This window comes from Porites lutea, chromosome 1 (assembly GCF_958299795.1).
Source record: "Porites lutea chromosome 1, jaPorLute2.1, whole genome shotgun sequence".
Lineage (NCBI taxonomy): Eukaryota > Metazoa > Cnidaria > Anthozoa > Scleractinia > Poritidae > Porites > Porites lutea.
In genome coordinates, this window is record NC_133201.1 from 22724794 (window position 1) to 22748963 (window position 24170).

At 38.8% G+C, this 24170-nt stretch overlaps 1 protein-coding gene across 1 annotated transcript in view; it reads right to left on the minus strand.

The window, feature by feature from the left end:
• Positions 1 to 14866: 14866 nt before the first annotated feature.
• Positions 14867 to 24170, minus strand: part of LOC140926495 (basement membrane-specific heparan sulfate proteoglycan core protein-like) — a 40155-nt gene continuing 30851 nt past the window's right edge. The window contains 9 exon segments of the mRNA XM_073376229.1: positions 14867 to 15055; positions 15348 to 15423; positions 15618 to 15696; positions 16394 to 16440; positions 16883 to 17615; positions 18308 to 18571; positions 22066 to 22358; positions 23227 to 23428; positions 23743 to 24003. Coding sequence (XP_073232330.1) covers positions 15014 to 15055; positions 15348 to 15423; positions 15618 to 15696; positions 16394 to 16440; positions 16883 to 17615; positions 18308 to 18571; positions 22066 to 22358; positions 23227 to 23428; positions 23743 to 24003 — 1997 coding nt within the window. The 3' untranslated portion in view covers positions 14867 to 15013.

Consider the following 24170-nt stretch of genomic DNA (forward strand, 5'->3'; position numbering starts at 1 on the left):
TAAAGGATTATTATCCCCGAAAAAGGGTTATCACTTCTCATTACCCAGATGAAGTATCTCCCCAGGGAGGATTATCACCACTCCCCTTACGAATTTTGGATTATTTCACCCATACACAATCATGTATGTAGCAAAAATGATTTGCTGTCCATATTTTCAGTGGAAAACAAATGGAAAACAAATAAGAAGAATTTAAAAAACAAATGGCGCGTGGACATCTCCATTCTTATTAGTTCTACTTGTTGGGTGGGGAGGGGGGGGGGGACAGAACACGTTACTTGATAACAGGTTTCTCAACATGAGTGACTGCCTAAGAACGTCTTCTGCTCTGTTGTCGAGCCACCATATAGTAAGAAATGTCGTTAAAAAAAGTTTTAAAAACTGATTAAACTGATATATTACTGTCAAAATGAGCTTGGCTGCCTGTGGAAGCAGGAATTTACAAAATAACAAATAAAGGATATGCAGCTAAATTAGCTATAAAGGCTAGGAGCTAACCTAACCCTTCCAACTTTTCCCAGTTTTTGGCTAGGCGGACCGACCCATCTTCATGAGAGGGAGGCGATGAAAAGCGAAACATATTATTTTATTGAAAGTTAGCATAATCGTCTGCTTCGATCTGATCGCTGTTCGTGAATAAAAGCTCCCCTTTTCGTGGAAAATAGGAAATAATCGCTGAAGCCGTTGTGAAGAAAGTTTTTTGCGCAGAAACCTCTGATTTCTGTTTGAAATGCACACTAGGGATAAAGATTTGTACAAAATTCGTTTCGCCACACGACTTCCTATTATCCCACTGCCGCCATCAACTGCGCCGATAAGTGTTGGTTTTACATTCCTTTTGTGTTTCAGGGTGATTCAAATTTCTGCAGTGATGTACTTTTTAAGCTGCACAACATTGACGTTGGTAAATGAAGGAGTTTATTATTGCGGCGCGACTCGGGATATAGCATCAACCATCTAAATTATCACTCCAGCTACGTAGGTCACGATTTCCGGTGTCGGTGATTATCGATGACTTGTATTTTAAAATTTCATGGCGCTTTTCTACTTCATTGAAAGCACGACAATTCCGTCGCATACACAGGGATAGCTTAAAAAACAAGAATCGGTGAAATATCCATATTCAAAATACCCCACTGAACAGCCAAGCAAGGCAGAAAAGAGGCAGACGTGACTGAAATATAAGCCTAAGCAGAGGCACCCAAAGACGGTTTCCTCCTAAATGCTTTGAAAACACTTCTTCGCTTATCCAGAGTACTTTCAAATCTCTATAAATGCATTCTAAGCGGCGCTATACATAAAACTTGTATCTGTTCGGTCATCCTAGGGCAACTTGAATCTTTTCGAAATTACTCAAGGTCTCAGTATTATTTTCCCGAAAATTTTAGATGTAATTTTAGGTTCTACGAAAGTGAGAATTTTTCTGATTCCCCTCTCCATCGCATTTTCGAATCCGAAAATTTTAGGTTTCCTTTTTCTACGAAAAACAGGCTAACTTGGGGACTGAAATGAGAAAAACTAAACTTTAAAAATTCGTAGGGAATTTATAAGATAAGCTACGAAAACTGTACATGAATAGAGCGGCCATCTAGAAACTTTTAGCCTTCCTCAAGTAATAGAAAATTGTAGGCAATTTTTGCTTCTCCGAACAGATATTTTTCAGAAAACAGTCGTTGGGTGCCCCTGCCTAACCTATATGATATTTTTTTTAGGCACAACCTGTCTACCTTCACAGGAAGGGAGAAGGTTCTTTGCTTTTAAGCGAATTCGAATGTCCACGTACTATTTTAATTAAACAACAACAACAAAACGTTTTTTTAATTTAAAAAAATTGAAAAAATATTACCCTCGACCCTCGACCCTCGACAAAAAGATAGACTCCTTTGCTTTTAGAGTAAAGGATATGGGTCAGGGGAGTATCTCGTCCTTTACTGATCTGCAGTTTATGCCGCCGCGCCCTCAGAGGAGGATATGCGACCATCTGTTTATTCATTGTCATACCTATGTCCTCTTTACAAAGAAAAAATTAATTTCCACAAACATTTCCGCTTTTAAAAGTCCTTATTTGGTATGTTTCAGTTGCTGAAAAGTAGAATAAATGATACACATTTCTTGTAAGAAAAATGACGAGAAGCTTTTAGCGGTTTCTTCTTTATTTAAATGTGATGATTATATGTATTTCAATGCTCAAAATAATTCCACGTCTTAATTCCATAGCCTTAAAGGTTATACACTCGTTGAGAATTTCCTTAAGCTGTTGGCCCCAAAAATGTTAAATTAAACAAATTATGATAACAAAAGAAAAACTAATTAAAATTGACCTTAAGGCATTTTTTTTACAAAAGCACCAACCAAAGGCGTAGGTCGCATGACATGAAAGTGTTCTCGTGAGTGGAATCCTGAGGAAGAGCTCCCATAAATTTCGAATAATAGTGTGTGCCGCCCAGGGTCTTAAACCCCGATCCTGATTAAGGATGAAACCAACGAAAATCACCCATTTTAGTGTATAGGGAGCAAGCACGCATTCCCTACTGTTGGTGGAAGGTGAGAGGCCCTTTGGGGGCTAACTTGCCTTTATTAGAGAACGGTACCCAACGCGTATTCTTGTGGGAGAGGAAATTCTGTCCCCTTACGAACGTTTACGAGATTTTGCTTGCGAACCCACTTTTAAGTTGAAGAAAGTTCCTGGCATGTGGCATTGGAATATCTGTTTCTAATTATAAGCTTGAAAAGACGCGTGAGAATACGCAACGACAATGAAATTTGTCTAGCAATCCAAGATGGTAAGAGAATAACAGGTAAACGAGAGCGTCTACTTATTGAATTTTTGAACTAGCGGAACTGAAGGACTGACGTCATAAGAATGATGTCACCTTGGTGTTGGTATTGGGACGTTGTTTTTGGATAGAACAAAAAAAGAAGTCGATGGTAGGGCTCCAACCACTGAAGGGTCAGATTCATAGCGCAGGTGACTTAACCCCTTTCTTGTGTCTCACCTTGAAGCAACATTTTCCTTTAAGAGCAATTTACTTCGTAGCAAATTCCTTCCCAATCGTATTCATCATCAGGCCCAGGGTAGTCTTCCATACATTGCTTGTAACCATCTGGAAATGTACATCCTTCGGGAATGTCTAAGGATCTCTAGTTTTGAATTCTCTATAAGCGACGTCATCTATTTTGATGAAAGGACCAAAAGGAAGTTTGTCAAAGTACTGAAAACCGTACATTGATTTTGTGTTAACAAATGTAAAGAGGAAATTGTCGCAGTGAATTTCAAAATTAGAGAAAAAAACGTCCACAAATCTTTTACACCTGGAAAATTTTCCCTGGCCATGATTTGAGTTTTTTATTTGCCTGCTGCCATCGTTATAATTTATTCTATAGCGGAACTTGACAGCTTCTCCGCTCATTTTGGTAGGTTTGTTTCCTCTGGCAGCGGACCATTTATACCAACACTGCCGCGACATTCGTTTTCATTTATAGTCATCATGTTTTCATAATAATAATGCCAATCATTGATTTTCTTTAAAAGAGACAAGCATTAGAGCCAGAAAGCCATTAAGGGTTATAGGGTTGTTGTAATGACCTAAAAACAACCATGTGAAATGTATTGGACGCAAAGTTCTGTATCGATAGACTTTCCCTGTTTAGATATAAGAGAGTCCGTTTACTGGTTGATGCTGTTCCAAGTTCACATTTCTGTTGTTATAGAGACTAACTTTGAAATGACAAGACTCCCCAGATAAAAATGGTTGCATAAATACAGGTGCCCTGCCCTCATTTCATCACCGAGAAGATTCTCTCCTTATTTTTGTCTCGGCCTGCAACCCATCGCCAAAAAACGAACGGTCGATAATCTTCCTTAACCTCTAAATGAAGCACTGTTATTACACACCGCAAAGCACTTTTAGTCATAAAGTCAACCAAATTCTTACACTTGCCTTTTATGACAGAACACAAATTTCCTGGCAACAGCAAAATTAAGGCCACCAAAAAGCAAACAGAAGTCCTCATAATTCAAACAATGTGCAGGCAAAAAACGTCTTTGTAAAACAAACAATCAACAACAACAAATAAACGTCAGGGCAAACGAATTATTTCATACATCCTAATTAATCTTGTTTTTTTTCCTACGTGCTGTACATTACGTTTACCGTGATTTATTTTCCGCTCGTAGGATTAGGTGGAAGAAATTAAGTGGAGGTAGTTAGCGGAACAAGATCTTCGTGGGGAATTTTCCTGTCAGCGTTACATGTTTTTTTTTTTTTGTTGCCTTCCTTTTCGGCCTCCTTGACTGAATGGTGTTCATTCGTCACCCTGCACACGTTAGATGACAAGGTTTTCCCTGGCCGCAGGGTGAGAGGCAGCCAATAGTAAAAGTCAAACCTGCTGAGTTATTTTTAAACGCAAAACCCCTAAATTTTGCTTCCTGTACATGTCCGAACTACTGAAGCGGATATTTTGCACTGGAACAGCAAGGCCTCGAAGTGTCCAACCGACGGAAAAATGGGTCGATAAGCTTCAAAAAGCGTTTTTGCAATAAAGTCCCCAGAGGCAAATGGGCTAACTTTCTTTGTTATATGTGAAGCTTATTGACATTGTTTTAAAAAATGTTTGCCAGTGAAGAGGAAACTAGAAAGCGTAACCGTAAGTGGCGGTAGTGGCTCCTAAAAAAAGGTTGATTTAACTCAAACCTCCCATACTTGCAGTCTATCTGTTTTTCTTTCAGTCCTTTTGTCACTAACTTAAAAGTTTAAACGGCTAATCTGTTTGTGGAGTTTAGCCTGAATTTTGTTAATGGTTTCCTGAAAATCGCGCTTACATTCAGTCAACTTCAATGCAAAAAAATGCCTGTTCTTTTTTTTTGTTTTTTGGCAATTTCTTTTGTGTATATATTTCCAATGTTCCGTCCCTGGATTTATCATTTTGGAGTGAATGAAGTCGTGTGAATGAGTTTTATCAACGCTGGTGGGCCAAATGAGGCCTTTTGATCTCTTATTCGGAGCTTGTTCAAAGCGTGTGTCAAAGCGTAATGTGTTTAAATTTTCTGCTTCGGCGGTTATGAGGACTATTTGTCATAAAATGATGTCCAAATCATTCTGCAAGGTGTAACTCAAACCCTAAATATCTTAAACTCCCTAAAATTGAACCTTTTTCTAACGGGGGTCAACTGTATCTATCGTTAAGAAAAGTGACACTAAAAAGATAAGCTATATTGAAAAAAAAATTTTGTACGAACTTACCACTCTGCGGCTGGCCACCTTAGTTAGAGTTAGTCTTCTAGCTCTTCAAAGGCAACTTTGGCTTGTAAGGCCTTAATTATCTCACATGTCAGGCAATCTATTTTGGCCGGAAATTTATCCTTAAAGTTATGTTATAATGCAAGTCTAATGAAAAGAAAAAGCTAGGTAATATCAATTACTTGAATGCTAACACAGTGCAGTAAAATATGAATTTTACAATGAAAGTTTTAATTGATATATCAGCATCAGTTTCTTGACTTGAAAGGTTGCGTTATTGCTATGCCTGACATATTATTACATATATATCCTGGTAATCAATTTTTGTTGTTGGGCGTGAAGAAAACGTCTGTCTTTAATTCAGAACTTTTTCTGTAAGTTTGGTTCGGTAAGATTCACATGCACGTTAATCAATATACGGTTCAGGAATGTTGGAAATATTCAAGTGGAATAGTAACTCTCAGTTGGGCCTAAGATTACATACTTTCAGCGCAATAATACTAAAAACATATTGAGGAAATGAAAAGTCCCTTTTAAGTTACAGTAATAATTAACTGCATGCTTACCGAGGTGACTCTTTTAATAACAGTAATAACTTTCAAGAGGTACGTTTCCTACTTCATTTGTTTTCTTGTCTTTCTTGGACTTACAGTAGCGATCATGTGACATTAAATCTTTTTTTTTTTTCTAAATGTCTAAACGGTCTCGATTCCGCAATCTGCTTGGTTACGGGCGCGGTCTTTCAAACACTTTAGCAAATGACCTTCAGCTTTAATGCAACCTTAACATAGCTACGACCCAGAGGACCCACGATCCTAGAAAACCATCTCTCAATCATGTAACGTTTCACGAAATGTGTCTGTCCATCTTCGTTGCTGTTTTTAATCGTCACATCTACAATCCTGGACGAAAGTCCTTGGGACAGTACTGCAATTTTTAATTTTTTTTCTGTCATTTCTCGGTTTCCTCTTAAAACAGTGCATCCTTTTCGAAATTTTCCTGCAGTTCTCCCTTCCCCCACGCTATACAAAGTTGAAACTCGGAAAAAAAACTCTGGATACACGCGTCCAACATTGGGGTGAGGGGAGGGGTTGGACCTGTGTGAATTGGAAAACGCCCCAGAAACGCAAAAGTGTCCCAAGACTTTTCTCCATGATTGTAGCTTTACTGGTTTCTTTTTTTAAATTTTTTAAGCTCCGGGACCACTGTAATTGGCTTACCGCTGTCGTGGTATCCCTGCCTAATTAAGCATTTATTTTACTTTGTTTCAGTACAAATTTAATATCCTTTAATCTTTTTCCTTTTTCTCTGTTTCATGTAATAGGCGAAGCTAATGAATAAAATAAAATAGAAATAGACGGGTTTTAAGAGAAAAGGCCGACCGCAAGCAGTCAATAACAACACGGTCTAAGACAATACCAGACCACGTGCTCTAAACAAGTGAAATGAAAACAATTATTCACGTTTATCGAAAAAAACATGCTTTTTTATTATTTCAACCCCCCTTTCAGTGTTCAATAAGTGACATCGTAACCAGAAACTGTACACAATTTGTGGAGAGCCAATAATCTTTAACTGTCACTTATCTTCAATGTTTAATACGTGTAAGTAAAAGTTGCTATGATCTGACAATTTAATGAGTCGAACCCACTACAAAAGTATTATAAATTCTAAAAATTTATGTTCATTCTGAAAACAGAGAAGAAGTTGTGAAACATATACCTTGACGACAAGGCTTTGAGGAGCAAATAAAGAATTTTAATGTATTAGAGTATAGTGAGGAGGATTCAGTTACTCGTGCACGCAATTTGCCTCGTTGTAAAGTCTCAGTGCGATCCATTAAACGCATAATTTGGTTCGGAGGTTAAGGAACAAAATTAAAACATAAAAACAGAATATTCATCCTTGAACTAGAATATTATGCCTTTTGTTTTAGTTAAGAACCATCGGAGACAAGTATAAATTTTATTTATTTTAAAAAACGCTTCCTTTCTCTGCCTTACTTATTAGATGAAGCAGTTGTATGTTATTTTTTTTTGTTTGGTAAAGGGAACTTGGCTTTAAGTCTTATTGAATCTATCAATAGTTTCTTTGGCAAAATGGAAGAGAAAACTGTAAATAGAAGATGTGGCGCAGATGTTTTACTGTTGTCCCACTGATTTAACTGCTTGTATTGCAGGCAGGGTGGTCGAGTGGTTAGCGCGCTGGATTTGTACAGTACTGGACGTATGGGTTCGATCAATTCCCGCTCGCACCATTGTTTATAGCTTTGTTTTACGATAGTGACAAATTTAACCTCTGGGCCACACTTCTAAATACCGAACCTGACCGCCTCCAACTTTTAGTCGTTGCTAGTTTAAAAAATAGATAAATTGTCAATTTGCTTTTCAATTCATGACAACTCAAACGGGCAGATCCATGAGCGATATCAATAGTTATTTCTTTCAATCTGGCCCACTTCGCTTACACCCATTGTAAAAAAAATAAAATTATGAGGGCTATTTTCACCTTACCTTAATACTCCTTTCCTGAGGAGACAGCAGTAAAACCTGATAATCCTATCCAGGTGGGAAAAGGATAAGGCTTACAAAGCATGCTGGAATTATCTCTCAACTCAACCACTACGATTAACGTAGCCTGCGTAGTTGGCGGAATTGTTTTTGCACGAGTGGGACGTTTGGTGGCAAAGCCGCCATTCTGGAAGGGACCGCCGATTTGGGTTTTTAACGCGTCACCTGCCCTTTCTCCGCACGGATTGACAGCTTCTCTGCGAAAACTCTCCCGCATGAGTTTGGATCGTGAAAATTGCATTGTTAAGGAAACAATATGTGGTCAAGACAGTGCTATAGTTGCCTTTTAATTCAATATATTGCCGTGAGTTATTTCCCAGCTGAAATGCACAGCCAAATCATATCTAGTACAGTCAATACGTACAGAATAAACTAGAGTATTTTTTGTTAGGTTTTTATTCGATACAACCGTTTTACATCATTTTGAGGACCTCATGGAATTAACCCTTGTTTATTCTTTCGAGCAATCTCGAGGCGATAGTTTCTGAAAAGCCAAAAAAATGTTATAAATGCCACTGAATGTTCAATATCACAAACATCCTACTCTACATTTTGCAATGGAAAGGACCTGGTTTATTTTACTGGTTTCGGAATCACGAACTCGTCCAAGAATTTAGTTCTCTCACTTTCAACGAGCAGTGCGGATCACAGCTCCACGAAAAAAAACCCGAAAAGTGAACGAGCTGTGAGGAGGGAATGACGGTTTTGGTTCCTCTTTAGGGAAGACATTATCATTTGCAGATGTCAGAGAAACAGCCGAACATTCTCCGCAGCTATCGTAAGAGTTTGAGAGCTAATGCGGCCGGGGTTTGAACCGGCGTCACTTTCCTCTCCGTAGACGGGCCCTTATCAAATTTAACTTGGTGGCACCTGTACTCTGAAGAAGGGCTAGCAATGGAATGGTCATTAGTGCAAAAGGAATATCCTGAGGATAATAGTCAGTGTTTGACCTGTTGTTACTTACATGTACTTTACTTAGAGGTTTAGCCAAGTAATTGTAAAAAGTACTGTACGCTCTTGCATTTTTGAGGAAAAATGAGAAATAGTAATGAATTGTAAAGTGGGAGGATAAACAATAACACTGATAAAGACAGCTGCTGGTATTCGTATTGAAAAAAGTGTTTGATTTTGATTTCTCAATATTACAAGCCCATCAGGTTTTGGTCTCTGTGTACAGGCAAGTTCGTAAAAGATGCCTACAAGATCATAATAATCAGGTGATCTTTTTTTCTTCTCCTCCATCATACATTCAATATAATGAGAAGGCCAATGACATCCCTCTGGTACTTGTATATCTGCATTTCTTCTGACTTCAGCTTGGTCATCTATCGGCAAAACATACAGAAACAAAAGAACACAGTTGTCGATATTCTTTGTGGACACAAAATTTGTTCTTTGTAGGATAAACATGGCCCTTATCAGATTACTAAAAAAGTTATGTAGGTATATGATCTAGTACGATTTCTCATTGAAAACATAAACAAAACCCCCTATGGTCTCCCATTTGAAAATGACGTCTCCTCGCTTAGAACTGAAAGTTGCAGATTTTTTTGAGGAAACGGAGGGTCGAACGCCTATATTTTTGCCAGTGAAGGTATTTCTTAGGGTTATGCGTAAGTATACTGAAAGGAAACAAACGTCGTCATATTGTCTTCGAGTACGCTCTCCTTTATGCTCCGATTGGTCTCGTTCAGGGGATCGAAGGAGAATGAGAGATTTTTCACTCTCTTTCTAATTTTCTGTTAATCACCCCCGTCTCTTTCTAATGGGAGTTCTCCTAAGACGAGACCCATGACCCTGCAAAACCAAGTATTTAGAATAGTCAGCAAAGGAATACAATGTGTTAGAACCTTACCTCCAAAGGTCGAACTGACTGTAGCAAAAGTCGTCATGCTGAATATTAACATTAACTCTGAACATTAACCTGAGGTGGTATTCCCCGGGGATACTTCATACAATGGCCTTTACGGGGAGGCTTCGCCCGATAGAAGAACCTCTTTCTGGCTTCACGTGAGATGGAAGGGTAGCAGAATCTGTCATTCCGGTTTGTAAAAAGACTCAAAAGGGCTAATATCTACATTTTCTGGCTCTTAAAAGTAGAGAAAACATTTTGTAAGGTGATTGATATATATTTGAAAGACAACAAAGATGCAAACGTTCTAAGGTAGGTGTGTAAAAGGAGTACCAAGGGGTACTTTTTCTGTAAAAAAAGGAAAATTAAAATGGGGATTGGACCATGGGGCGGAGCGTACCCGTAAGACTTTGTTGAGTGCCCCTCCCCCTCCCGTACATTTTGCTCAGCTGTCAGGATAAACAGTTTGGCCCAGCATTTCTAAACAAATGGATTGGCGTTTTAGTTAGTTTATTTTACGACTTTTCCAAAAATTATGCAGAGGGAAGCTTAGAAGAAGTCACTTGAGCGTAGAGAATAAATCTAAATAAAGTTGAACGTTCTTAATGCGTATTAGTTAAACGAAATACCAGTGCCTCGGAAACAGAATAGTAAAATACTTACCGTTTTGGTTTTCTTTCCTGAAATAATTGCTAAGTACCCCTTTTCTTAACAGATCTAATTATATCACGGCCAAATGTCTAAATACCGGCCCTTTTCAATTTGCTGGGATTACGGCAATTCTCAAGAGTAACCGATGGTTGCTTAACTAACGTCAAATAAGGATGCATCATTGGAAACGAACATGATGACAAAGCCATTTTGTGTGTTCTCCGTGTGTTTTTTGTTATAGTCACCAAAATCAAAATACTGACATGCTTCTTACTTATTGATTTTTTGGTTTAAATATTGAAGTTACCTTAAAAATTTTTCTTTTCATGGAATTAGGGAAGTTCTCTTTTAGTTTTTGTTCCACTTCATTTGACATGTTAGCATCTAGAAACATCCTCCTTCAATAACTCAGAAAATGAGCTATTGATTGCAATGGATGGAATTAATAACTTTAGATGGAACCCGTGTTTACATAGGTAATCTTGAGCTTATTTTCAGCTTAGTTAAAGTGTGGGACTGTACCAGTTTGCGATTCACCTTTTTTTTATATCAACCCTTATTAATCCATTTTTTTTAGTAATTCACTTCAAAATTTTACTTTAAAGCTCAGTAATTTGTGTTTTTTTAATCTGCTTTAACGGTTAAGTAGCTCTGTGATTGAAAAAATCTCTTGAGCTATCATACCAAAATCTTCCGTCTCCAACTCATATTCAGATTAATTGGTTTCAAAAGTTCAGTTTTTAAGGTAAAATATTCTTCTTCAAATATAGCCACCCTCCTTCTCCAGAAAAAAACCTTTTCTTTATACGATAACGTTCCTGTCACCAACAATCATGTTAAAATTCAACCTATGAGAAAACGTTAGGAACAACAGCGCTGACAGGGTATAGTAAAGAATTGAATAAAGTTCATTTTCCAGGTATCCCTAGAACTGAACAAGAGCAAATTTTCTCCACAGTTTAACCGTGCCAATCAATTTCTTCTGATGGAAATTTAGGGAATGTCCACACTTGGTGCCCGAGAACTAGTGCCTGGGTAGTGACAAAAAGGGTGTTTTGTTCACACCTTGGGTATACCTAAAATGTAAACTGTGTACATTATTTACTCCTTTTTGCCCTCTGTGAGACGCCATTTTGAAACGCGAGCTTAGTAGCGAGTAGATAGCAGTAGATTATCCCAGAACAAACAAAAACGGTGTACACCCAGTAGGTGACCAAATCCCTTTTTAATGCCAAAGTATAAGGTCTCGACCTTGTCCCCGGGCACCGACCACACGCATTTATTCGGGGGTGGATACTTGATAAAAGCGTGTGTTCACATTAGTGTCCAACGAGTACCGCACTCGGGCGTTGTACCCATGCATCAAGTGTGAACACTGCCTTAGTCTCCCCAAAGGTTTCAAACCTCACCAGCCCGTCTATGTGTACGTCAACAGTTAGTATGCCTATGCGTTAGTATTCAAGAGCGAAATGTTAGTTGAGTTTGTTGTTGGGTCTCTTCTCTGCTCCAAGACTGATGGGGATTTTTCAAGGTACATTCAAACCTTGTTTTATGAACACCCACTTAATTGGGACACCCCGTTAATACAGACACTTTCTAAGGCCTCCTCCGTGTCCTTATTTGCGGGGTTTGAATTTCCTTTCATTTCAGTTTGCAGTGCTTATTTCAAAGAAAGAAAGACATTCAGCACACTATCTCCTGGTGATTTGAGCGAATAAAGCTGTAAATATGAGCAATTTTCGTGTATTCCGTGGGATTGTTTTAACTCCTTAAGATGGCTGGCATTTCGCTACCGGTACACTAAAGAAACGGTTACGAAGGTGTAGGGACTATACGACTACGGTTCAGCAATTTTTTTCAAATCAACCATTACAATTTTGTAGGCATTACAACACCCATAAAATCTCAGCTTTTTGTGCCAGTCACCTCACCCAGAAACAATTGCGGGCTCTATTTTGATCCTAGTTCCATTCGCATTTCTAAAGTAGCGAGTGGAAGTGATAACATTGTTGTGACACGTCTCGTTGGTAAACGTAGCATAATTATAACATTGGAGGAAAGTAACACTTTGCAACACGACTAGTTTTTCCAGTTTTAGTTTTATTTTTTTCGATATATTAACTTACTAGCTAATTAACTTAAGTTATCTTCAACAAGTTCTTGAAAGGCGACGTTTCTTTTTTTGTCAAACTTACACATATATGCCAAGAAAAAAAAGACGAAAAAAATATATGTACAAAAGGTGTAAATATAATAAACAATTGAGGGAAAATAAATTTTTGACAACAAAGAGCCAATATAAATATCAAAAGCGAAAATCCCTATTTGGATCATTATACGTTTCTCGGAAACTGCCCACCTACCCCTCCCCTAAGCCAGTGATAACCCTATTTTATCTCTGTACAGTCTAAAACAGAGCTCTAAAATGGCAGGTAATATTTTTTCGGCCTCGGTGTTTGGAGACAGACGTTATCTACCCTTCAATCATGAACTCACCAGACGTCCCTATAGATGAAATCAGTGAAAATTGTTAATAAATGCTACATGTACATGAGGGTGTGCTGAAGCAGAAACAGTTTCTATTTTTGTCCATAGACTCGATGAACTCTAAAAATGGAAGGTTTAAGCGCAGGTCCAGTATAACAAGATGTATTTTAGGACAACAGTATTTGATATCAAGAAACGCTTTTTAAACAGTCGAGGCCTAGAGGAAAACAATAGTAGGTGATTTCAACAGATTAGATGCAAAGCCAGACTGGTTATCTAATTGATTTCTTTTGGTAAAAAAGGACAATAACTGTCCAGGATATTCTTTACTTTAGTGGGCAGGAATAACTCCTTTTTAACTGACTCTTCTTCGTACAGTTCCACATTTCTCTTCTCTTTCTTTCCGTCAACAGTTGCTTAACTTTAATTTAAAGTGTAACCACGCAACAAAAATGTGCTAGTTATTAAGTATTCCAATGTGAAAGTACGATAAACGATTGTTTGCTTAAGAGCTGTGTGGTCTCTGGAGCTTAATTCTCATTTCTCACGGCAACTAGCCTATCTTGAATGTCTTTTCATGGCTCTTCCTCACCGCTGTCGCACGGTAGGACATTCCAGCCGCGAATAGCGTCACCCTGGAGGTCAATGCCTCTGTCCTTGAAAAATATATTCTTTATACAACCACTAAAACCAGTATTAAACTTCCCATGTGTCATTTTTGCGATATTTTCACCGCCTCCTATTGGAAATAAAAGGAAAAAACATAAAGATAATACAGGCTATAAATCGAATCTAGCTCATTCTCTCCTGTTCGAATGGAAAATAAAAACTTCTACATTATTAAACATCCTGAACACTGACAAGGGAGGTAGACTTTTAGATAATTTTCTAAAGGACTATCCACAACCCAGTTTGCGTGCTAAGTATCAGCACTGGTACCAGCACTGCACCACTGTCGCAGAGGTCAGGGGTCGAATACGGGAATTCAGTCTTTCTTTTTGCAACTGAGTTGTGTATTGATGATCTTGTCTGCATTTGTTTCCTCGTCCCGCAGTTTAAATATATGAAATCCATATATTTCCGACTGCCCACTCTGATCGTAGGGATGACTGATAAGATAAGGATATACAATGCACTTACCCATAAATATGTTATAACCTTGGTTAATATTCAGTCCTTTGCTTCCCTCAGCCGAGGTGCCATTTACGTGATCATAATTATCGACTTTAAGGGAACCCTCACTGAAACTCCTACAAAATTAAAACGACAAAAGTCACTAATCTAATAATTAAAATAACTTATAAATGACGTCACGCAGTCAGTGCTGCCTTATATTATATAGAAGCCGAAATCAATAATTGATTAAAATTTTATTCATGGTTGACGGTCGGGGGGTTATTCTCGGGCCCTTCCTTGTTCCTCAATGTAGCGCATGTAGAATACGGAGATCTAGGAACTATTATTTCAAGATGGTAGTTGAAAAAGTTTGTTACATAGTTGAAAAAGTTTGTTACTTGTAAACCTTGATGGAGTGCCATTGGCTATACAGCGGGCCCAGAACCGAGTTCAAATCTACGAAAGACATAACTGATTTGTTAACATGATTGTAAAGTATCCTTAGGGTAGGGGCCGATATATTTAGCTCCTGGTTATTTGCAGTGGCGGATCCGGGGAGGGGCCCGGGGGCCCGTCCCCTTATTTTTTTTATGTAGATCAGTGATCAAGGATTAATGTGTAATAAATTTAACAGAGGATGCGCTTCATTCAATTTCGTAGTTAACTACTTTTAAGCAGTGTTTTTGCCCAAATTCTCAGCAAAATCATCAATATGAGAAATAAGACGCGAAGACGCAAAGAAATACAATTTTTTTAGCCTCGGTTGACGTGCGTCACTCAAAAACGCTTTTGCTTAATCTCCCTATTATTTTATCGCCCCCGGATGTTAAGTGGGTTATGTGATCCATCAGTATTATCTATGCTTTTTTTAGTGCATTACATATTTCAGAGGCAATTCTAGTGACATTCAGACGCGTCAGAGTCTTATATGCGACCAGCTTCCATTAGCGACCCTTAACTTTTGGCATTTTTGGCGGTCACGCACATGTATGGGTGTTTTTACTCTGAAAGCAAAGAATACCAAATTTTAGAAAGAGACCAGTTGATGGGCCGTCAAGAGTTCTAAAATAATTACCTGAACTCCAGAAATCCGTCTCTTAATCCGATTGCAAAGTGGTCTCTTCTCTGGAAGGAACAAGCTTAAGAAGAAAATTTTTTTGTACGGACACCTAATTAATCCAGGTGAGAACATGAGGTATCTATTTATTTTGCTTGATCCCTTACAGATCAAGGGAACTGTTCGTAGTGCAAGGGGCCTGTGAGTGTGAAATAGGCAAAGAGATACGGAAGTGTTTTGGAAAAAGGTAACTAAGAAAAAGCTCAGAACTGAATGTGGCAAAGTAGATGGATATCTTTTCTGGTCATCTGATTATCAGGCATGAGTTATAAACAATCTCTGTTGGCTGAACTCATTACAACACTCTAATTTACCTCTCCTTGCCATAGGATTACACCATTTTGAGCTTCAGTTTTCATCTGAAGTGACATATAGTCAGGTGTTGTCGATCTGTAAAAAAAATGGACGCATGCATGCTCAAAGCCGTAAACATTGCACTGTGGATTATAAGGTATTTCGGCTATAAAATACAAGGATTGAAATAAATTGGGCGCTCATTTTCTATTATAGCAGTCGTAAAACTCTCCTGATGGTGAGAAATGTTCTCTCAGAAGGTTCACTGAACACCAAAGAAAAAAGCTCACCTCGGTCCTCGCATGGTCGATGATGGGAATTCCGAGAAACCGTCACCACTGAACAAGGCATTTTTTCCAAACTGGACAGCTACAACGAAACAGCCAATCAGCAAGAGTCACTGGAGTCGACTCAAATGTACGTTGCCTCATGCAAGCTATTTTAAAGACCTTTGCACCGAAAAAGTTAAAGTAAACCCAACTAAACTAAGGTTCCTTTAGTACTTAAAATCTATTGCCAGTGTGTGTGTGTGTGTGTGTGTGTTTTTTTTTTGCAGGGGTTGTCGTGAAAGAATTCTTCTGCAACTATGAAAACTTACAGTTATGTAGTTTAGAGAGTGTGACACCCGATAGAATTCACTGTTCTATACGTGTGGCCTCTTAAACGTCCCCAATTAATTAGAGACAACTTTTCAGCCCGAAGTAGACTCGAGAAGAGAACCAACAACAAAGTCAATCCACTGTATGGCGCTAGAATCGAACCCAGCCTATATCAGTGGAAGGCGTTTACTTTTACCATTTGCACCACCGGTAGTTCCCCTTCCGGTTTTAAAAGGCCACCAAGACTTCCCAAGTGTGGCCTCCGGGATATAGTAAGAAACACTCTACCCATGCTGATGGCTCCAGCATGGGGAGGTCACCTGTATCCGCACACACAGACTATGTGCCTTAAGATCCCTTACATTGAAAAGTTTATACTGCGACAACATCAGTTACTGACAAATTTGAAAATATATCCGACGCATTAGGAAGCTATTTCATAAGGCAAAACTTCTGAAAGTACTTACTTCCATTACACCTTCTGCCTCCATATCCGAGCGGGCAGTTGCATAACCTGTAACACAGTCAATCACGTTTTAGGCTCAGGATTTCTGAAGCTCTCTTTAGGTTTGCGAACTGCTTTTATCGCGTCATAAAATTAAGTATTGTTTGTATTCTAAGTATTCAAAGACTTTCTGTCCATTATAGTAAATATAGTCAACTCCCTTTATTTCGGACACCCTCCAACGAATTACTGTCCTTAATCGCGAGAGATCGTCATTTGAGGTCCGAGAAGAAATTTCTTTACAAATATATCACTATTTATATTTAGATTGACTATAGTACCAACGCTAACGCAGAAAATATTGGACTGACTAGCCGAACTTGTCAATAGCAGCGACACCGGAGGGAATTAATAGCTACACCTCATTAAAACAAGCTGCGGGTTGACTGTAGTGGAGTGCATTTTTCTTATGTTTGGAAAAATAAAAAAAATAAATAAATATATAAGTAACCTGTCAGATGACGATAATTCAACTCCGCCATTTACACATGTGTTACTCTTCAAAGGATCGGCCAGTGTAAACTCACACTTTTGTCCAGTATATCCAGGAGCACAGGAACAGAAAAAGCCCGTTTTTCCAACCGGGATGCAAGTGGCACTATTCAAACATGGTTTTAATTCACAAGGCAAAAGGCATTCTGTGCATTGTTTGATACCGCGCATGTCAAGATTGGACTTGAGCAGGTTTATTTCCCTACCGTCTACTGATAGTTCGGATATACAACCAAAGAGACCGGAGCTAACGCCAACTTTACTAGTGTGGAATGTCGTGAAGTTTTTCACTCCACCTATGAACAAGTCTAACAACAGATTTAATCCACGTGAACAACACGGGGAGGAGCCTTTCACTGGGGGATCGTCATCCAAAACCAACAAGCTATCTCTCAGTTGTCTTTCTATTATTACAGTGTGCCAGAATCCTACGGAAATGTTTCTGGCGCTGCGTAAAATACCAGTACCACTTCCCATATTGAACCTGAACTCAACTCGCCCTCCGTTAATGGCAAGGGAAATGAAGTCACCGCGACCAGGGAATATCGTCTGACCATTGTACAGTAGAAGCATATTGCCTGATGTAAGTGCGAGGAATCTGATGGAGAACTTTAGTTGCACAACTGCACCTTCGATTCCTGGTAACGACATGTATGAGTCGCCCTCGAACATGGGAGTGTCTATTGGCCTTCCTACAGAGATGAATACTGTCATCAGTTTCCTTTTTAGAACACCAAATGATATAAAAAACCAAAAAAACCACCATAAAAGTCCAAGAGACGTTTCTTTAACTAAGTACTCTTCACCTGATTTCTATCATACACCTCACCCTGGGGCTGCTAAAGTGACAGATGCGTTTTATAGCGACATTCTTCGGTCTGGTATTTCAAGTAGCAGCGACTATAACCAGACCTTCAGGTAACTGGGGGCGCTGCTTATTCAAACCCTTCAAATAGGGAGGGGGGGGGGGCACTATCGAAAATGACCTTAAAATGAGGCGCTGGCAAGCTATCATCCCCGAGCTCCCTCCTCCCTCGATCCGGCACTTTTAACATATAAATCACTGAACAAAAAAATGAATTTGCACCAACATGATCCTTGCAAATATATAGGAAATTTGTAAAAACTGGAGAAGTAAATATGGGGCAAGGATGGTAAATGTCATTTGCATACCAAAAACAGGGGGAGGGCGGCTGAAAATCCATGTTTTCGTCCAGTGAATCAAACCATAAAGTACGGTCTCTCGCCCATACCAACTGATGCAAACCAGTTAAAAAGTATTTCATGCATCCTATTCAAACAGGAAAAAAATTGGAATTATACCAAAGCTCATGTTTTGACATCAGATCGTAAAGGACTCAGGGCCTTTTGGTCAACAACAAACCTTCCTCACACCTCTCCCCAGAGTAACCAGCTGGACAGATGCATCTAAAACCATCATTGCCGATATTTTCACAACGCCCCTCATTGCAAACGCCAGGTGAACACTTGTTACCAGCGTCATCACAGGTCCTTCCTGAGTAACCAGGCCTGCAAGTACAAATAAATCCCCAGTCTCCAGCGACCTCTGTGCACGTGCCGCCGTTCTTGCAAGGCCTTGTTTGACAGACTTCACAATCATCCAAACCCACGCTTTTAATAGGGTCACCTGAAATTTTTTTCAAGAGGTATTTAAAGGGTTATGTCACGCTATTTTCTATTTTTTAAAAACCTATGAAGTGTCTGCGTATCAATTGAATTCCAAAAATCGTTTTCCCTTTTTTTTTCACAAATCATGTAACAAATCATCATGGTTATCGTTCCGTGGTGGAATTTCTTTGAAACCTTCTTCATTATTTTACAGAAGCATTTTGTGTATAGGTCAAGACCCTAAGTAATGACTTCAGCACAAAGTTGACATAAAACAATAATATCCTTGTGACAAAATCCATTTAAGTATTGTGTTTGGGCAAGAGAAGGAAGAAGATAAAATCTAATTATAAAATTTGGTAATTAAGCAACACCGAAAGGCTCCAAAAATAGCTTCCACGTGAAACAGGCCCTATTCTCATTCAAGTTCGTCAATACTGCCCTTGACAAGCGCATACACTTTCAATAAGAGCTGGCTCCTTTAGAAGTCGAAGAAACAGAAAGAAACATGCTCATGTTCTATAGACATGACTCAATCTACTAATGTCAATTAGACCATGGTGAATCATTTCCCCTTTGTAAAGGTTATGCATAAAAAAATTAGCTTATAGACAGTTCAAAGAGTTCAAATAAAAGGGTTAGTTTCCAGAACTTTAGTGTTGCGTCGGTAACAGAAAGAAAGGGTGGTTTTGGTCCAATCAGTTGCTAAAGACAATTTACCTTCAGAACAGAAACCAAAAGCAGACTTTCAAGGTAAAACCGAATTGAAGAATTTGTATGAATTGTGTTCCCCTTGTCAAAAAAGCACCCTTACTCTCCCCTTCGGACACTCTGTTTGTTTCTTCGACTCCTGTGCAAAATTCAAATCAGTCAAATCTCCTCGAAAACTAGTTTCCAGAAATTTTAAACTTTGAAAACCTTTATCCAACTACCATTCGTTTTGTCCGTACGAAAATTTCTCAAAATAATCAAAGGAGACAATACATGTACCTGTGTTCCTGTTTTTAAGGTCCCTATTTTTGATACCAACCATTTTTGTAATGGAATGTAAAAGAAACAATTATAGCGGAGCTCTGGCGCGCGAAGCGCGCCTGCAGAGCACCATGGGTAAGTAAATCTACCCATTCGAGAAAATTTGGTAATCACGTGACCGTACACCGCCCGCAGCCCGCCCGCACGTCCGTCCGCACCACAGGGAAACCAATGTTCAATGTTCAACACTTTCTAGCTAGTTTGGTAGCACAGGAAGACTGATATTGCATACATATTGTACATCAATGTTGTGATCAACAGCTGTCAAAACAGGCTATCCGCTGACCAGTATCACCTGACCGTATCGCGGGCTCAGGTGTCGACCCATCGAGGTCGAGTATCTTTTTGGAGTTATCCGCTGACAAGTTACTAGTTTTCAAATGATCGCAGGCTCAAGTTTGGTTTTTTTCAATTCATATGAAATATGTTTTGTTTTATATGTGTCGCACAATTAAAATTTTGATTTCAAACGGACCTCGGAAGCTAAAATTCAGCCAGTTTTTAAGGGCAGGGATGACGTGCCAGTTGCTTTGGACTTTTCTCACCAAGGTCACGCGTTGGTCACGCTCTACGTCCAATTTTTATGCTTTGATTGGTCAAAATTTGACAGGTGAGTTCATGCGGAAAATTTATGCAGCATCTTGAAACTTTTTTACTTTGACAGCTGAAACTGACAGAGTTTTGTGTCAACTTGTGATGTTTTTAACTGTCTTTCTCCGCTGAATCTACAAAATGAAATTCTTCTGCTACCAAGAGTCTTCTGTTATTCACAGCTAGTTTGTTTATTGGGTTTTTGGTTGAGAAATACGTCGCTTGTCAAAGTCGGAAATCCGATTTCGGATGGCATCGTTTTCGTTTTTCACCTTGCTTGATGCGTAAGAGGGTTGAAAAGTCTGAAGCGATTCTGGCCTTACTTGATAGTTTTCAGAGCATCTAGAATGGTAAGCCTGAGTAATTATTGTATTTGATGTTTGTTTTTTATGTCTAATTTAATGAAGTCAGGCGTAGTTTATGCGGCTATTTAGTTTATGCACGTTTGTAAGATTTGAGACAATGATCGATCTGACCGAGTATCAGGTTTGATTATAAGCTTATAGAACTTTAAAAAGCCTTTAGACATTTTCTCACTGCAAATAGAAAGAAAACGTTCCAAAGAATATTTAGTTATAATTCTGGCTGTAAAAGAAAGCTTTGAGCCATTTAAATTTTCCTGCCTCGAGTTCATCTTTGAAAAAAGCAAACGCCGGGAAGCAGGCTTAAAACATAAACAAGGATTTTAAGAGACTTTTTACTTGTCGTCGTGAATGAAAATTGTTGTCTCTGTATATGTTTCACCGAATTATTATCCTTTTATTGATTGTTAGTAGTCTCTTTGCAATTTTAATCGCTGTGCCGTTTGTTTTCAGTCGCTCACGAACATCGCTTGCAGGAGTAGTCAAAATGCCGCGTGTATCAAACGCTTTTGAAGATTACACATACTGTAGTTATAAAACCGTTAAATAAAGAAATAAAAATTATAAATTTTTTATCATGTTAAAGCGTATAACTCTATTAATCTTGATTTAAACAGTCGACTTTGGCGCTTGTCAAAAGTGAAAACCGGCAAGCCGTATAGGTGATTTTAGAAATTTTTTTAACGGTTTCGACCCACGTGTGCCTCGATCGACCTGAATGTTGAATGAGTACAATTTGTATTGCAAAATTGTGATCTGTCCGAGGTCTGTATGATAAAAACAGTGCCTCATGGTACTGCTTCACCTCAGATGATGTATAAAAAGTATAAAAGGTTGGTTTACACGTCCCCAGACTTGTTAGCAAGATTTTGTAAAATAAATTGTAAACTTGTCGAACGCAGAAAATTGGGCCTGATTTGTTCTCCGAGAATTTGTTTTCCAGGCCTTATACTACTACATCAGAAATTTCTGCAATTTGACTGGCTTAGAGCAGCGGTATTTCACCTTGATTTGAAATACCTACATGTGAAAATTACAAACCTTTTGTAGGTAGTAGTGTAAGCAAATAATAGCATATTTTGTACGTGATATTTGGTATAAATACCACTCGAGATATTTCAAAATTGTCTCAAATTTCACTCGCCTAAGGGCTCGTGAAATTACATATAACAGTTTTGAAATATCACTCGTGGTATTTATGCCAAATATCACTACAAATCATGCTATTACTTATACTAATCTACTGTGATCAAGAGACATTTTTATGGCTCTTGAATGTGATCAAAGATGATTGCTATTTTTTGGGTGTACATATAAGGCTATCAATTCGATGTAACATTAAGTTCACTCTTAGCTTGGACTGTTTGCAAATTATTTTTCTCTAAAATCACTTAGCTTTCCCTCAAAAGTCACATGAATGTGCTCTAAAGTTAACTGATTTGTAAAATACAATTGCAAGTTTATTGTTTAATTCGAGTTAATAGGAGCTTCGCTTTTAGCCCTGGCTAAATCTATATATTATTCTTACCAAAATTTACAACTTTCCCGTCGATAGCCAAGTAGCTTAAACAGCCAATAAATCCTGACTTGAATCCCGCCAAAGAGCTTATTGATAAGAAGTCAAGGACTCCTCCCACGTGCAAATCCTGATTCAAATTCAGACCTGTACTACTCCCCTTAGAAATTCCTGTTACAGGTGGCTCCTCATCTACGGTGAGATTTCCTTCCTTCCTGTTACGTGATAAGACGACTCTGTGCCACTCATACAGGCTCAATGGTTGCCGGCTTCGAATGATTGCAGGCTCAAAGCCAAGGTTGAATCTAAATACGGATTATTTAGTTTGTTTCAGACTCTTTTCTTACGTTACCATACCCCCCAAAAAGAAAAAATATATCAACCAAGGATAAAACTGGATTATAACATGTGCATCACAGTTAGATTAAGATCAAGACGACATGCACAGCCACTACAACGTGGATATAGCCGATTTTGAAAAAAAAAAACATCGTAAGATACTCTCTAATGTGCCGGCTCAGCTTCACCAGGGAGGAGATATTCAAGTATACTTTGTTAGACTGGGAGAACGGAGCCCAGAGTATATGTGAGAAGCTTGCGCTGAAGCGGAGTCCTTTTTCTTCAATCTGTACCCACGGAAAATGGCTACATGTTTATATTACACTTGTAAAAATTGACCATAGGATTATAAGTCCCCCTCACATACAATCTACAAGTAAACTACCCCATCTTATAATGGTGTGTTCGTGCTAAGTATGTTGATACATATGACATGATGCAGTTCTTGGAATAAGTCACTGGAACAGTCAGAGTGTATGATGCACCCCCCAACGAGAACTTAAAGTGTTGTATTAAATGGAAGCTCCGTTTTAAGGCTTGGCTAAATGTATGCAATACGACTGCAGCCAAGGTGGAATATGATAGACTTGGTTAGTAAAACGATAGTTTGGTTACCTTGCTGTTTCAGGGTTTTACAGAAACAAAATAAGTTCGGAACCTTTTTTTGCATTAGTTTTCAAACGACCTCGAAAAAAAGATTTGTGTGTAACCAAAGGCTTTATGGAAAAAATAGCTTGCGAGGGCAGACTCCTGCTAGAGCTAAGCCTCACAGGACTACGGGCGGGGATCAAGAAGGATGCTCTTCGTCCCTGTTTGTGAATACAACCCCATTACCTAAATTCAGCAAATCTGTCTGACATTCCAAATGAAATGAAGTCTCCAACAGAGCCATTTGTTAGCTGATCGTTGTACAGAATCAGCCCATCCGCCATCTCCGGTATGAACACAGTTTCAACCGTGAAATTAAGTGGCTCGTCTGTTAATGTCTGTACACTGAGGTAGGACAGAGGTTCCTGTGTAAATCGTGGAACGGTCAGTAAGAAGAGATATAGAAAAGGTAGTGATACAAATGGTTGGTGACCATTACGTTATGGTTAGAGTAAATATCATAACAGAGGTGTCTTCTTGTCATTGACGCGAAGTGTACTTAGCAGAAACTCCCCAAACTAACCCTCATCATGACCGCAAGAACATTCGTAGCTTTTCGCTTTGGAATTGCATCAGGTAAAATGTATAGGAGGAAAGGCACTGGAAAAGTTTTGCACCAAAACTCGTCAAAATCAAGACATGAAACAAGGAGAGAGGTTAAAGTAAAATTACTTCCAAAGAGCCTACCCTTCAATACCTTACCTTTAATTTCTAAAATTCCACTTCTATTAGCCGATCCTTCAACATTTTTGGCTTCACAATTGTAACTCCCAGCATCCTTTTGAGTCAGATTAGCAATCTTTAGAACTCCTCTTTGCACTGTACTGCTGACTGGAAGCGATCCGTTAACTTTCCGCCATGTTAGGTCTGGGGACGGGGAGCCGCTAGCGATGCAAGTGAATTGCACGGTCTCACCAGTTTTCACACGTGACTTCTGTGGAGTAACCATAACCTTGGGGGCCTCTAAGGGTCAATAGAGTACAGTCTTGCCATTCGAGTTAATAACAAAATGTTTAATAGTAACATCGTCAATAAAACTGCATGATCTTTGCAGATGGATATTAGTTGTAACCGTAGGGTTGGGGTGGTTGGGGGGTAGTGCCAAAAAATCCAATCGGATAAGGTCATTT